At 38.2% G+C, this 13705-nt stretch overlaps 1 protein-coding gene across 1 annotated transcript in view; it reads left to right on the top strand.

Annotated features, from left to right (window-relative positions):
* LOC136846185 (inactive dipeptidyl peptidase 10-like) overlaps positions 1–13705 on the top strand; it is a 721139-nt gene that overhangs the window by 179881 nt on the left and 527553 nt on the right. The window contains 1 exon segment of the mRNA XM_067117007.1: positions 12557–12994. Coding sequence (XP_066973108.1) covers positions 12896–12994 — 99 coding nt within the window. The 5' untranslated portion in view covers positions 12557–12895.

Genomic DNA, 13705 nt, shown 5'->3' with positions numbered 1-13705 from the left:
GGGTGGATGATCAACATACCTGCAGCCCTCTACCCTCAGTAGTTTTTAAGATCTGAGGGCGGAAAGAAAAAGTGCGGACAGATAAGTGCGGACGGACAGACAAAGCCGACACAATAGTTTTCTTTTCGGAAAACTAAAATGAAGAAAAATTTATAGCTTAACGAAGAAAATCTGCATTGAATGCTTTCAAAATGTACTTGACCAACACACATCAAGCCTAGTTCCGTTGTCTTTTGGTTGGGTGATTTCCATCTCTCTGCTAAACTTAATAAGCATATTTATATTTTTCTTTACAATGCTACAGGTGGTAAAGAACATTCTTTTAGTTTTCCACGGCGGGGTTAATTTTTCTATGGTGATTATGCATAAAGATATTAATGTCGATTTTTCAGAATTGCTTCAAAAACCTTGAAATCATTTCTGTTTGGGTCATTGATTTTGTTTTAATTTGTGTCTAGATATTCGAAGAATGCTCTCTCACGGTTTTCTAAAACAGTTTCGAATGTTTCTTGTTAATTACAGGTTGATTGCACAATATGCTACCTGTTATGTTAGGGTTTCATAAAGGAATCAAGTTATACAACAATCTTGGAACTGATGTTCATCTATAATTGCATCTGCATTGGCACAACTTGTTTTCCAAGTTGCTTTCAAATAATCTGACTTTTGTTTTTTGTTTTTGCGTTCACAGTTGTTGACACACTGTTGCAATAAACCAGAGCAACAACAGCCAATTCCTGTCATTCAGCAATTCATCAGAGTCCTATTACTGTTCGTACGGAACTGCTGGCTGGAAAGAGGACCCGTTAAAATCATAGCGCTCTCCATCGCTACAGCACGACCAATTTAGCAGTGCCTTTGGGAATTTTTGCCATATATCCGTCGACGAAGCGGCCGTTCATTGCAGAGTCCCCCTTATTGTTCCACTGGCAGTGTGGCCCAGGAGATAAACCATCAAACCGTTACTCCATTTCTGGTGGAACATTCACGCGTTCTCTGCTTCTCTGCGACTGCTTTTCGATTCGCTCCTTCTCACCTTCTACGTTCGCGCGGTACGTGAGATGAGAGGTGTCTCGTCCAGTGCAATATGGTGCCTCGATTTTCCTTACGGGAGACCTCAGCTTGTAATTGTGCATTCTGTTGCCAGTTAACTCAGTTCTTGAATACTGAAAATTGCAGAATAAGGAAAAATTACACAGATAAAAAGGAAGTGAGTGAACTGACAGTGGTTATTGGACACTTTTTGTATGGGAGACCTCAGCTTGAAATTATGCATTCTGTTGCCAGTTAACTCGGTCCTTGAATACTGAAAATTGCATAATAAGGAGAAATTACATAGATAAAAAGGAAATAAGTGAACTGACAGTGGTTATTGGACACTTTTTTATGGGAGACCTCAGCTTGAAATTATGCATTCTGTTGCCAATTAACTCAGTTCTTGAATACTAAAAATTGCAGAATAAGAAAAAAATACACAGATAAAAAGGAAATAAGTGAACTGACAGTGGTTATTGGACACTTTTCGTATGGGGGACCTCAGATTGTAATTATGCATTCTGTTGCCAATTAACTCGGTTCTTGAATACCGAAAATTGCAGAATAAGGAAAAAATACACAGATAAAAAGGAAGTGACTGAACTGACATTTGTAATTGGACACTTTTTCTTACGGGGGACCTCAGGATGAAGTTATGATTTCTGTTGCCTATCAACCCAATCCTTGAATACTTAAGACGACTGAATAACAATAATAAAAAAAAAAAAATCTAAAAAGGAAATGAGAGAACTGACATTTGCTTTGGACACGACGTCTCTCTTGCTTTGGAGTCGAATTCTTTGCATCAGTGCCTTTAACAGTGGATTCGGGATTTCCAGCGTACCCTTTAAAGATGAATGCCAGTATGCATGGCTAGTGGTGTTGGATCGCATCCTGAGAGCAGCTATGCCATGGCAGACCCATGTACAGGAGGACGCCATTTTTTTGTTTCGAGATTTTTCACGCTTTCCTTAATTTATTAATTTATTACCGGAATGAAAGCCAATACTCAGCTTATTGAAAGATAGTGTTCACGTATATGACATGACCTTTGTCTTACTCATACACCATTGAGGACAACTTGGAAAGAAAAGGCTATTTAATAATAATAATAGTAATAATAATAATAATAATAGATTATATTTCAGCTCAAGGCCACATACATGGAATATACAAAGTAGAAATAATAACACACAATCTAGATACATGAGGTAACACGATAAAGAAGAAGTATATCTTAGTTTAACCAGACCACTGAGCTGATTAACAGCTCTCCTAGGGCTGGCCCGAAGGATTAGATTTATTTTTACGTGGCTAAGAACCAATTGGTTACTTAGCAACGGGACCTACAGCTTATTGTGGAATCCGAACCACATTATAGCGAGAAATGAATTTCTATCACCAGAAACAAATTCCTCTTGTTCTTCACTGGCCGGTCGGAGATTCGAACTCGCGACCATCAGAGTGGTAGCTGAGAACGGAACCCGCTCACCCAGCGAGGAACACATAAAAATGATAAATCGGCAATACCCACGCAGTTGCTGAAGTGATATAAAAAATAGTATTCGTAATAATGGTAATGACAGTAATAACATTGAGAATTGTAATAAAAAAAAACAGATTTGTACGTTATATTTTCGAAATTATCGTTCGGCTTTCATCCAGCAAACACTGGACTCGACATTAACAAATTGCCAACGGTTGAGAAAAGTGTCGCCAATCTTACAAATACTCCTCCCGTCGCAGAAAGCTACAATAGATCACTCGAGAGTATTTTTGCGAAAACGGTAGTTAAGAGATATTGTCACCCTGCCAACGCAGGATATAAATTTTTAGAAAGAATGAGGACCTATGTTATAGTTCTAAAAATGATGAAACAAATTTAATGCTATGACAAACAACTATGTGGATGAATCGATTTCCAAGTATATTTAATGCAAAAATTAGTTGAGGATGTATGTTTTAGTTCTCAAAATGATGAAATAAATACTATGATAAACAACTATGTAGATGAATAGATTTCCAAATATATATAATGTAAAAATTAGTGTAGTCGTTAAAGCGATGAGCAATGACTTGTTATAGATAGGTTACACAGTTATTAACAAATAGAGAAACTTTGTTTTAGGTAAAAGGAGTCATTTTTCCTTCGATATCATGAAACGCAGAGGTTGCTTTATTGAAATCTCTTGAGCATTGATGTAGTATTATAATGCCCTTCTATAATCCTAAAGTTAAAACCACATGAAATACATATTTTTTCATCTCGTAAACTGTGTAGTATTATTTTTAGTCTAAACGTTTTACTCAATGCCGCCGAAAAAGAATCCAATATCTTTTGCAGCTCTGCCCCCTTTGTTGTGGACAGACTGACAGAGAGTAAGGGGAGGAGGAGAGAGAGAGAGAGAGAGAGAGAGAGAGAGAGAGAGAGAGAGAGAGAGAGTTGCATTTTATTCATGGATTTTTTGTGCTTGGTGGCCTTTTGTCTTATGGCTGTGGGTGGTGTAGCTACCTTCGACGCTTGCGATAGGTCTGGTCCGTTTGGTATTTTATTTTGCCTTCCTTTCACTTTTGCAGACTGGTGTGGTGAAATACGGAGGAATAAAGCAAAACTTCTTGATGCACTGAAAGTAAATATATACCAAAGGGATTTAGTTCTTATAGAGTGGCTAAATTATTACATGTGAGGGGGGACGGGGTTAAAGGTTCTGAGTGATACGTACTGGAAGACGCCAAAGCCCTGTAGAGCCATTCGTTGATTCTGAAAACTTGGCTTTTCCTACAAAGTGGGTGCAATGCATTGTATGGGGTCACTAATCACTGATGTGAATGCAAAGTAACCTGCAGGTATGTGCTTTAGAGACATTTTTTCCCATCTAGTAAATTATTATCTGTGCTGCTATGGCTTCTTATCTACGCGTCACCTCCGAGGTGCTAGTACTAAACATGGCGGAAGCTCAGTGGGACGCCGTGTTTAGCACTAGCCCCTCTGGGATCAAAGATATCGTTTATGAATATAATTTGTCGGCTACACAATATAGAAATGAGTGCATATAATACTTGAATCCCCCGAGAGGCTAGTAATAAACACGGCGTCCCATTAAGCTTCCGCCATTTTTAGTACTAGCATCCCGGAAGTGACGCGTAGATAACAAGCCAAGGTAGCACCTTAATTTCTGTTAAAAATAATTGACCAAAAGTATACCGAAGAAGACATTATTTGCAGGCTTCTTTTCTTTATCTTTCAAGTATATGAAAGGAGTAAGGAAGTGCTTTTCCAAATGATATCACGCACACACACACACATATATATATATATATTTATATATAATATATAAATAAATGGAGAAAAGACACTGTCATAATATGCAGTAAGTTGTTTCAAACTTGTGTTGTAATATAGGTCAGCAAAAGTGAAAATCTTTTATCTTAAAAAAGTCTGGTCAAACTTTTGCCAAAGTTATACCTAAACAACGCCAAAGCAAGTTCCACGTCATAGACACGATCGGTGTCTTAGTATAAAGTTGACCAGCTGAAAAAATATAATAAGTTTTATCAGCATATATCCATTTGATTAAAACCACGATGCTTTCCGCATTCACTCCTCTGACAGCTGGGGCAATTACTCTCATTCCTGACAGACTGCACCTGTTTCCCCCTGGGATTGATTCTTCTTTTTTTATATTTTTCCCAGTCCTTGTTTGACAAAGGCGTTATTGGTATTCCTACACATGGTCAATTTATAAAATAAAGAAAAAACTATTAAGCTGAATATTTTAGTATTATGGAATGAAATTACACATAGCGAGTATGTATATTTTTTATTTATTGCAATCTCATTTTATGTTTTTGAGACTGGATAATTTTCTGTTTTTTTTTTTTTAACATTAAGTAACAGGGCCACGTTGGGGGGCTACTGCCGTCAGTGCACATCATGCGGTGCACTGTAGGCATTACTTAAGGTGGTTTGCAGCGTCCCTTCGTCCCTTAGTTGCAACCCCTTTCATTCATTATACTGTACCTCCGTCCGTGGTCTTTCTTCCAACTTACTTTCTTCAACCATCTCCTAACACTTGATTCTACTGCAACTGCGAGGTTTTCCTCCTGGTACACCTTTCAAACCTTTTACTGCCAATTTCCGTTTCAGCGCTGAATGACCTCATAGTTCCCAGCGCTTGGCCTTTGGCGTAAATTCTGTGTTCTATCTTCTACCTAAGCAACGGGGAGAAAACTTAAATAACTGATTTTAAAACGTAAAAGGAAAACCCAACAGTACGTTCTGTTTCGTACAATTATATACATACAGAGGACGGGTGTGATTACCATTGCTGTGCTGTACTTTCGTTCTCTGAAGGCCCAGTCTTTAGCGCGAGACAGATTTTTGCTCAAATGTATCAACCGGTCTGTTTGAAAATTTTTGTTATCTCTCTTGAATTCAGTTTTGAAGCTGAAAACTATCACATATCAAAACTAGTGTGATGGCTGTAATTATAAATGGTGTATGTAAATAAATGCGCAACGTCGTAAATTGTGCAGATAAAACAGGTTGAAATTTATTTTATGACACGCTTTGAAATTGCGACGATCACACATTCCCGTGAGCGAATTTATTAATTAATCAGCCGAGTGTAAACTGGATACAACGTTGTTGGGTGTTTTAACGAGAAATTTATATTTATCGGGACGAATAAATCCTTTTCCCGCAAATGACTGTTGTGTCGTCTGAATGAAAACAGGGCACAGTAATGGAAACAACGAATGCCAACACGCCAGAAAAGACCTCATTGCTTCTCAAAACAGGCGTCAGCAGAAATTTTCCAATATATATGATAAGGGAAGGGGGGGCGGCGTCTCTCGAATATTTGACCTACGTCCCCAGAATTCTAATATCACTTGGGAATGACACGGAGTTATGTCCTTGCAATTCTGGATGTTTTTATTTAGGTTCTTGGGTCCAAGTTCTTTTGGCGTTTTCGTCTATCAGTATTTTCTTACTGAGTTTTTAAGGAGTATGATATACACTCTACAGTTTTATACATTTTTCATCGGTGTGTCGAAATTTGTTACTTAGCATTGTTGAAATTCATCTGCAACATATTTATGTATGCAAGAGAAAGTGAAACATAAATATTATGCATAGTTTTTCTTTCTGTTGTAATTAACCTCATTGTTTAGTTGTCTTCATTACCCAATACATATACATGCCCATACATTTACACATATACGTGCATGTATGTATGTATATATATATATATATATATATATATATATATATATATATATATATATATATATATATATATATATATATATATATATATATATATATATATATATATATATATATATATGGCGACTAAACTTCCTATTGGACAGTACAATCAGCCTAAATGAGCGATTTGGCTGAGTATTGAACTCCTGGGCTTACATAGGTCCATAGATAGCTCCTGCCTGCCGCCTGCTAATGCACCTAGCTATAAAATGGCGTGGAGCTAGAAGCCTCACCTATAATTAACTGTTTCATACACTAACCATAACCCGCTGTCTCTTAATTACTCTTGCCCTCCTAAATCAAGCCATTACAATTTGAAATAAGTCTTCTTTTATTTAGCCAAGACTGCAACAATTTGTATAAAATCGTCCAACAGTATACCTAAATTTACCAAATGTTAGGCAATCAACTTTTTTTTCTATTTTCTATTGTATCTTTTAGCGAATATTGGACAGCCTGTCATGGAAATCGTTAGCAAAATGTTTGTCTAAAAAAGAAAAATCTCAGTTTTCTTTCCATGTTTCGCTCCCGCGATAAAATGGTTTGATTTATTGAGGAAGGCGGGACATTTTTGCATCTGTCCTTTGTGACATTTGTCACGTGGATGTCAAATAAATTGTATAAAAAACAACGCTCTGTAAAGATTTGGTACTTAAAACGAAACCTTTCCATCGTTTTATATTTGGCTGTCATTTTACCTTTCACATACAGATCCTCAGCTTTGAGTATTTATTTTATCATATCAGAGTGGATGTTTTTTAACTTGTAAATTAGTGGATAACGTTACTATTAATACCGATCTTTCTTGAAGTTCGATTTACCTCTAATGCACTTAAAAAGTAACGAAGTTTCAGGTTTTAGAAGCGAAAGGAATGGAAGAAAATTACTGTCGAATTTTAAGTGTTTTCTTCGACCTTCATTTATAAGATACTAAAGTCAGTAACGTGTTACCCCTTTCGTTCCTTCTACTGTACCTCCTTTCATATTCTCTTTCTTCCATCTTACTCTCCACCCTCTCCTAACAGTTGATTCAAAGTGCAACTGCTTTGAGGTTTTCCTCCTGTTACACCTTTCAAACCTTTTACTGTCGATTTCCGTTTCAGCGCTGAATGACCTAACAGGACCCAGTGCTTGGCCTTTGGCCTAAATTCTATATTCAGTTCAGTTCAGCAACGTGTGAACTGCGTTTGTCTGTCAGAAGGATTTGAGATTCAGATCTGCTTCTGTATTCCAGTTTTTTAACTCCTTCCGTGTCTGCTGGTTTCATTATTCTTCATCCTCTCTGTACCTCTCTCTCTCTCTCTCTTTCGTTTGCTCTATATTCTTCATACACCGAACACGGAATAGGATTTAGTCCCGCGTGTCTTCCACAGCAGATAAAATCACTTAAGCAAGAAGATGATTTCCTACCAACTTAGATCAAGTTGCACGGTCGAGTTCAAGTGCTGGGTTTATGACAGTTAGTCACGTCTGGCATTCTTCCTTGGCACAAGATCTTTCCCGGCGATTACGGGCATAAGGAAATTTGAATTAAATTAGTACCCGATTCTGGTGATGATTAAGCAATTAGGAATTCTTTTAACAATGTTGTTTTGCTGGTAACAAAGAAACAAAATGATGATTTCCAGTAGCAGTGTCACTTACAGTAAAATAGTCCCTGACTCTGGTGATGATGGTTAGACATTCAGAACAATAGAACAGTATCATTCAGCGGGTATAAGAAGATATAAAATCATTTCCAGTAGCATTGCCACTTGGAGCAAATGATGTTATAACTGTATAACGGTTACTGGTTTCTCTTCCTCTCATGAATCCACCAACTATCCGGCCCCATCAACCAATCCCCATTCGATACAAGCGATATCAATTAGCAGGGAACGTTGGAGCTGGAAACTCGTGATAATATTTATTCATATAAATTCTCGATTGAGGCTATGAATATTATTTTCTGTAGGACATAGAATGCTTGGTCTTCGTCTGATTTCGTAGAAATTGCTTCACTGATTAAAAGCTCAATGGCTCTATATCAAATGTAAATCCTTGACCTAATTCGTCGAAAAGGAATTTGGGTTCGCTGGAAAGACGTTCCAGAAACTCTCGAAGTCACGTATCGCAGCTCTCGCAAATGATAGTCATTTTGGGGAAGAATTGGAGTTACTTAATTGATTAATCACCCAGGTCGAACTTTTAACTCTTCTTTATTTTTAGTGGCCGAATTCTAGGTAGAAAAGTCATTGTTCTCTCTCCTTCTATTTCTGTTTCTGAGCCGTGTATCTCTCGAGTTCAGAATTGCCGCGTGGCATGGCGATGTCCTTTTTAAAAATGTAATATGTCTGAAGCTTTAGAAAAAGACCATTTTCCCCCAGTGATTGCGAGGCCCTTCGTTTCAACATGACATAGTTATATGGAACGACAAGTCGATCCAGAAATGATTATACGGGACGCAACTCTCGCTCGGACCTTTTCCAAGGATTCGACGTCGTCTGCGCTTCCCCAAAGCTGTTTTTATCCGGTTCTTCTTGGCGTGAATAATAGCCCCACTTTACCCTTTGTATTTCTGAGCAATTGTGTTTTGATCTGAGATATAGCCCTAGGAGGAGGAGAAAAAAATATAAAAGGGAGGAAAATTATTCACGTTTTTATCACTGAATTGGGGAATCGAGGTTCAGTCTTATCGGGAATAATACATCGCAGAAGATTTTGCCCTTTGTTCCACATTTACAGCGGGAATAATACGATGACAGAATCAACGTAATGGGCAGTGATATCTCTGAGGTCATGTGGAGATAATCAGTGTCACTGCTATTGTTGTTTTGCATTTTATCAGACAAGATAAACACAAGAGACGTCACTGATATTTTCGTTCTTTTGTCCCAGAGTCAAGAAAGAACTTCTTTACACAAAACTTCCGTAGCACCAGCAACTTCACACGTCTTTGCGAAAAGCTCATTAACAGTACGTCGAACCTTCCATTCATGTTGGTCCTCTGACCTTCACTTTTGCTGAATGTTAAAAATATTCTGCTCCTGCGTTCTGTCACATATCTATACAGTACCGTTTAGTTTTCGTTTCTCTTTCCCTCTCAAGGCTTCTGAATAATGCATTTTTCTGTTTGCATTCTTCAGTTCACCCAGTCTCTTCTATTCACTCCACTTGACCAAACCATCTCAAAAAATTTTTCGATTAACCTTTCAACCTGAAGGGTACAGTCTTGCAAGCATGCCCACTATATTCATAGTAACTTCTATAGTAGAAGGGCACATGTCAGCTATTCGGTTTATTTAACCTGTCAATAGTAAACATTTCTCCATTTTCAGAAATAGTGGCATGATCAGTATTGTAGCTTAGTAGGCTGGTCCTTCAGAAGAAGCTACTCTTGTAGACAGCACGGGCTTTTGCTCTTAGAGGGACCCCTAGCTATTAAAAAAGTTACTGAAATTTTGTTTGCACACTGAGCGGGCTATGGTGGGCGATGTGGCACGAGCCTGGAAAACTTTCCTGAGGGTAACTGAGAACGAGTCTTGAAGTAGGAGACCTCCTGGAAGTGACGCCCTTCAGCAGTCTCATCATTGGTGGCTGTCATATCAATCAGCTGACATTCAGAGAAGGTTTTATTGTCGATGGTTATCTGTGGCGCTTTCCAGGATGTTATTGGTCAAGGAAAAGCAATGCCAGGTATGAGGGCGGCCATGCTTTTGAAAATGGCGGAAGGGGTTATCTTTAACTTAAGGTTTTCAGCAATTCCTGTAATTTTTCACGTCAAAGAAGAATATAGCTTTAACATCCTTACAATGGTGATATTGCATTTGGCTTGAATGAATAGTAACTGATAAATAGCCTACATACGAAAGCGTTTAAAAAGACAATGGAATCACGTGGCCCTTTCATATGTATGGGGCTGGAGGGATTTATATTCATGCAGTTTTCGCGAATATTTTCAACAGAGTTCTGGGAAGATAATGGGTTCTCGGTTGATTTACTGAGTTGTCCATTCTAATTCTAGGCTTCGGAATTCATCCGATGCCTCAGTGTTTTGTGATTTGAAAACCTGGAATCTAGCCTGTATCTACAGTAGGTTCCTTTGGGGTTAACCTAGTTTTGTTTCCTTTCTACGTTTTGCGTGGCTGATTTAGACAATATGATTTTGTTTCCACACAGGTTTTTTTTTTTTTTTGAGAAAATTCAACAATCAAATCTGAATGCCCACTTATAGAGATCTCACAACTTTTATTATTAGCGGAGGGTCTTCCTCTGACACGAACCTCAGGCACTGTAAAATATGTGCCAATGAAGTGACATAACAGTTGTTGCAATATAACACCTTCTCTGCTAGCCTACATATAATATTCTTTCAGGAATGAATTTCCAACTACAGAGAGAGAAAAACCTGCCAAGCTGCCAAGACCGAAACAAGGCGCTGGGCTGCCAAAAATGAAGTGAAGCATGCACCCGGAAAATATGGGAAGAGACTCACGCACATTTGATTGAATTAAAAGTAACAATAAAACTGCTCAATGAATGAAAGCCCAGGTATGGAAAAGAAGGGAAAAGTTTTCAGATTCTGGAAGATTATTCCCATGAGTTCAACGCAATGATCTGGAGAATGGTAGAGGTTTCAGTGAGGTTTAGCTGTGAAAGGCCAATGAAACAGACTACTAGAGGAACGTTCCAAATTGACAAGTTGGGAAGAATGTCCTTACTATAAGAAAAGTGCAAAAATAACGAAAATGGGGAAAGGACACAACTAAAGAAGACGGTCGAGGAATTGCCAAAGAGGAAATAAACTACCAAAATGTCAAACGAGACGAATAACCCGAACAAATCATGGAAAAATAAAGAAAAAGTTAAAAGAGAATACAGAACTTTGAACGGTTCAGAAATAAGATACAAACTCACCGCCAACAAAAGGCTCCGAAAAGCTAAAGATGAGAGAATGTGCAGTCTCTCTCTCTGCCTTTAATGAAAGGCTGCGCAGCCATCAAAAATAGGGAAGAAGATTGAGAGATGAAAAGATTGAGACAAAATCACATCTTGACAGATATGAAAAAAGTTGAGGAAAGATTGGTAAATAAAGACGAGGGCCACTCGACCAAAAACATATTGCATGATACACACACACACACACACACACACACACACACACACACACACACACACACACACACAAACATGCAAACTGGTAAAGATAAAAGTAAGCGCACACTTCTAAAGATTAAAGAAAATACACACCAATTTAAGATATAAGGTAAGCAACTGACAAAGAAAAGAAGAGTTCTTAATGTGCTAAAGAGAGAAGTAAGAGGGCAGAAGACAAATCTATAAGAAAGCACACTTCTGCCAAAGATAACACTATTTTTGACATCTTGTCACAGACGTCAGAAACAGGGTAACTGTGAAGCATGGAAAAAGATGAAACCCTGACGCTTTGAAAGCATACAAGTTGCAAACAGGGACGAGGATTGTTACTCAAGTGGCATACATGATAAAGGAGAACAAACACTACACTAAATATGTGCGAATGATTCCAACCTTCCCCAACCCCCTTCCTTTTCCAAGGAAGGAAAGAGCTAGGTACGATAATGGTAAACTAAAATCTGCATGAGAATCTCAGAGCCAAGATTCTTGATCAGTGTGAAAAAAATGAGAAAACTGGTGCTTCGCTGGCGTCAGAGAGAGAGAGAGAGAGAGAGAGAGAGAGAGAGACTGTACGGTGGAGAAGCAAGAAGATTTGGAGATGAGAGGTGGGCAGGTTTGCTGGTAGTCGAATTGACATTGCATCTTTCTTATCCTGATGGGAAGCAAAGAAAAAGACCCAGAGTATTGAAGACCCATTCCATTCAAACGGGAAATGGTCAGGTTAATAATGCTTTAATCGTTAAAGGAAAGGCGAAGCAGATTTAGTATTTGGAAAGGCGTTACCTCTCAAGAACAGTTTGACGAAGCGTGAATGACCTAAGTGTCATTTTCAAGTGGACCCCTCTACAAGGCATTTATTTTAGAAGTGAATTTTTGATAGATTAAGTTTCTGTTAATTGGGAAAAGTGCCTCATCCTAAGATCTCATTTGGAACATTTACCTTCTCCAGTTTAAAAAATAATAATAATAAAATTAATTAAGACTAATTGAGATTTTTATGACGAGAGAACTCTGTATTGTTTGACCCCGCAATGCACCATTTTTTTATTTTAGTATAAAATGTGGGAAAGTATTCCACTCATTTACTGACATTATTTATTTTCTCTTTTGCAGGTCCCCCTGAGCTGTGGGTTCAAAGTGCAATAAATCATTGTGCTTGCGATTATATTAAAAAAAATATCTTTTGAGAAAAAAAGAAGTCATATTTTGCCATCAATCCTATCATTCAAAATTAGAATTTGTGAAATAAAATTTTTTTGGTCCTCACATTCTTGTTAATTTTTCTTAGAGTCAATAGTGTTTTTCGGCAGTACACTAGCGAGAGTTTTTGAGTCAGAAAAGTTTTTTGAAGTGTTTCGACCCAGAAAAAAGTCCCGTAATCCTGAAAGCAAGGAGAAATACCGAGAGACGTATCGAACCATCGTGCAAGTGAAACGGCCAAAGTGAATCAAGATGCAGACTAACGTGTCGGGTGGCCATGACCACCGCAGGCATAACCTTTCTGACGAAGAAGAAGATGACGAGGAAACCAATCTTGCAACTACAGTCAAGGTGAGTGAGCAAAGTTCTTTCTTTTATAGTTTTCTGTAAAAGGAGAACTATTGTGCCGGCTTTGTCTGCCCGTCCGCACTTTATTCTGTTAGCACGTTTTCTGTTTTCTGTCCGCCCTCAGATCTTCAAAACCACTGAGGCTAGAGGGTTGCAAATTGGTATGTTGATCATCCACCTTCAATCATCAAGCATATCAAATTGCATCCCTCTAACCTAAGTAGTTTTTATTTTATTCAAGGTTGAATTTAGCCATAGTCGTGCGTCTGGGAACGATATAGGATATCCCACCACCGGGCTGTAATTAAAGCTTCAGGGGCCGCGGGTCATACAGCATTATACCGAGACCACCGAAAGACAGATCCATTTTCAGTGGCCTTGATTATACGGTGTAGCTGCTGTACAGAAAACTCGGCGCGTTTTTTACTCGTTTTGACAGAGTGCACCCCTTCCTTGCAAAAGCCTTCTTCCCCTTTTCTTTCCGAGAAACGCTTGTTCGTGTCGATGGTGCATTTGGCGAAATGGTTTCGAAGCCCAGATTCTCTTGATTTCTCCGTATGACGTTTTCTAATAGGTTTTATGAGTGAAAAGTCACAATAATGTAAATGAGAGATTGAGTTGGCTGAAGAGGACCGTTTTTTTTTTACCCCTTTTTTGTATTTTGGAAAAAATACAGTCTCTCATTTACATTATTGTGGCTTTTTTTTACTCACT

The sequence above is a fragment of the Macrobrachium rosenbergii genome, chromosome 14, assembly GCF_040412425.1.
Source record: "Macrobrachium rosenbergii isolate ZJJX-2024 chromosome 14, ASM4041242v1, whole genome shotgun sequence".
Lineage (NCBI taxonomy): Eukaryota > Metazoa > Arthropoda > Malacostraca > Decapoda > Palaemonidae > Macrobrachium > Macrobrachium rosenbergii.
The sequence above is the reverse complement of the archived record's forward strand: the minus strand, read 5'-3'. Positions and strand labels throughout refer to the sequence as shown.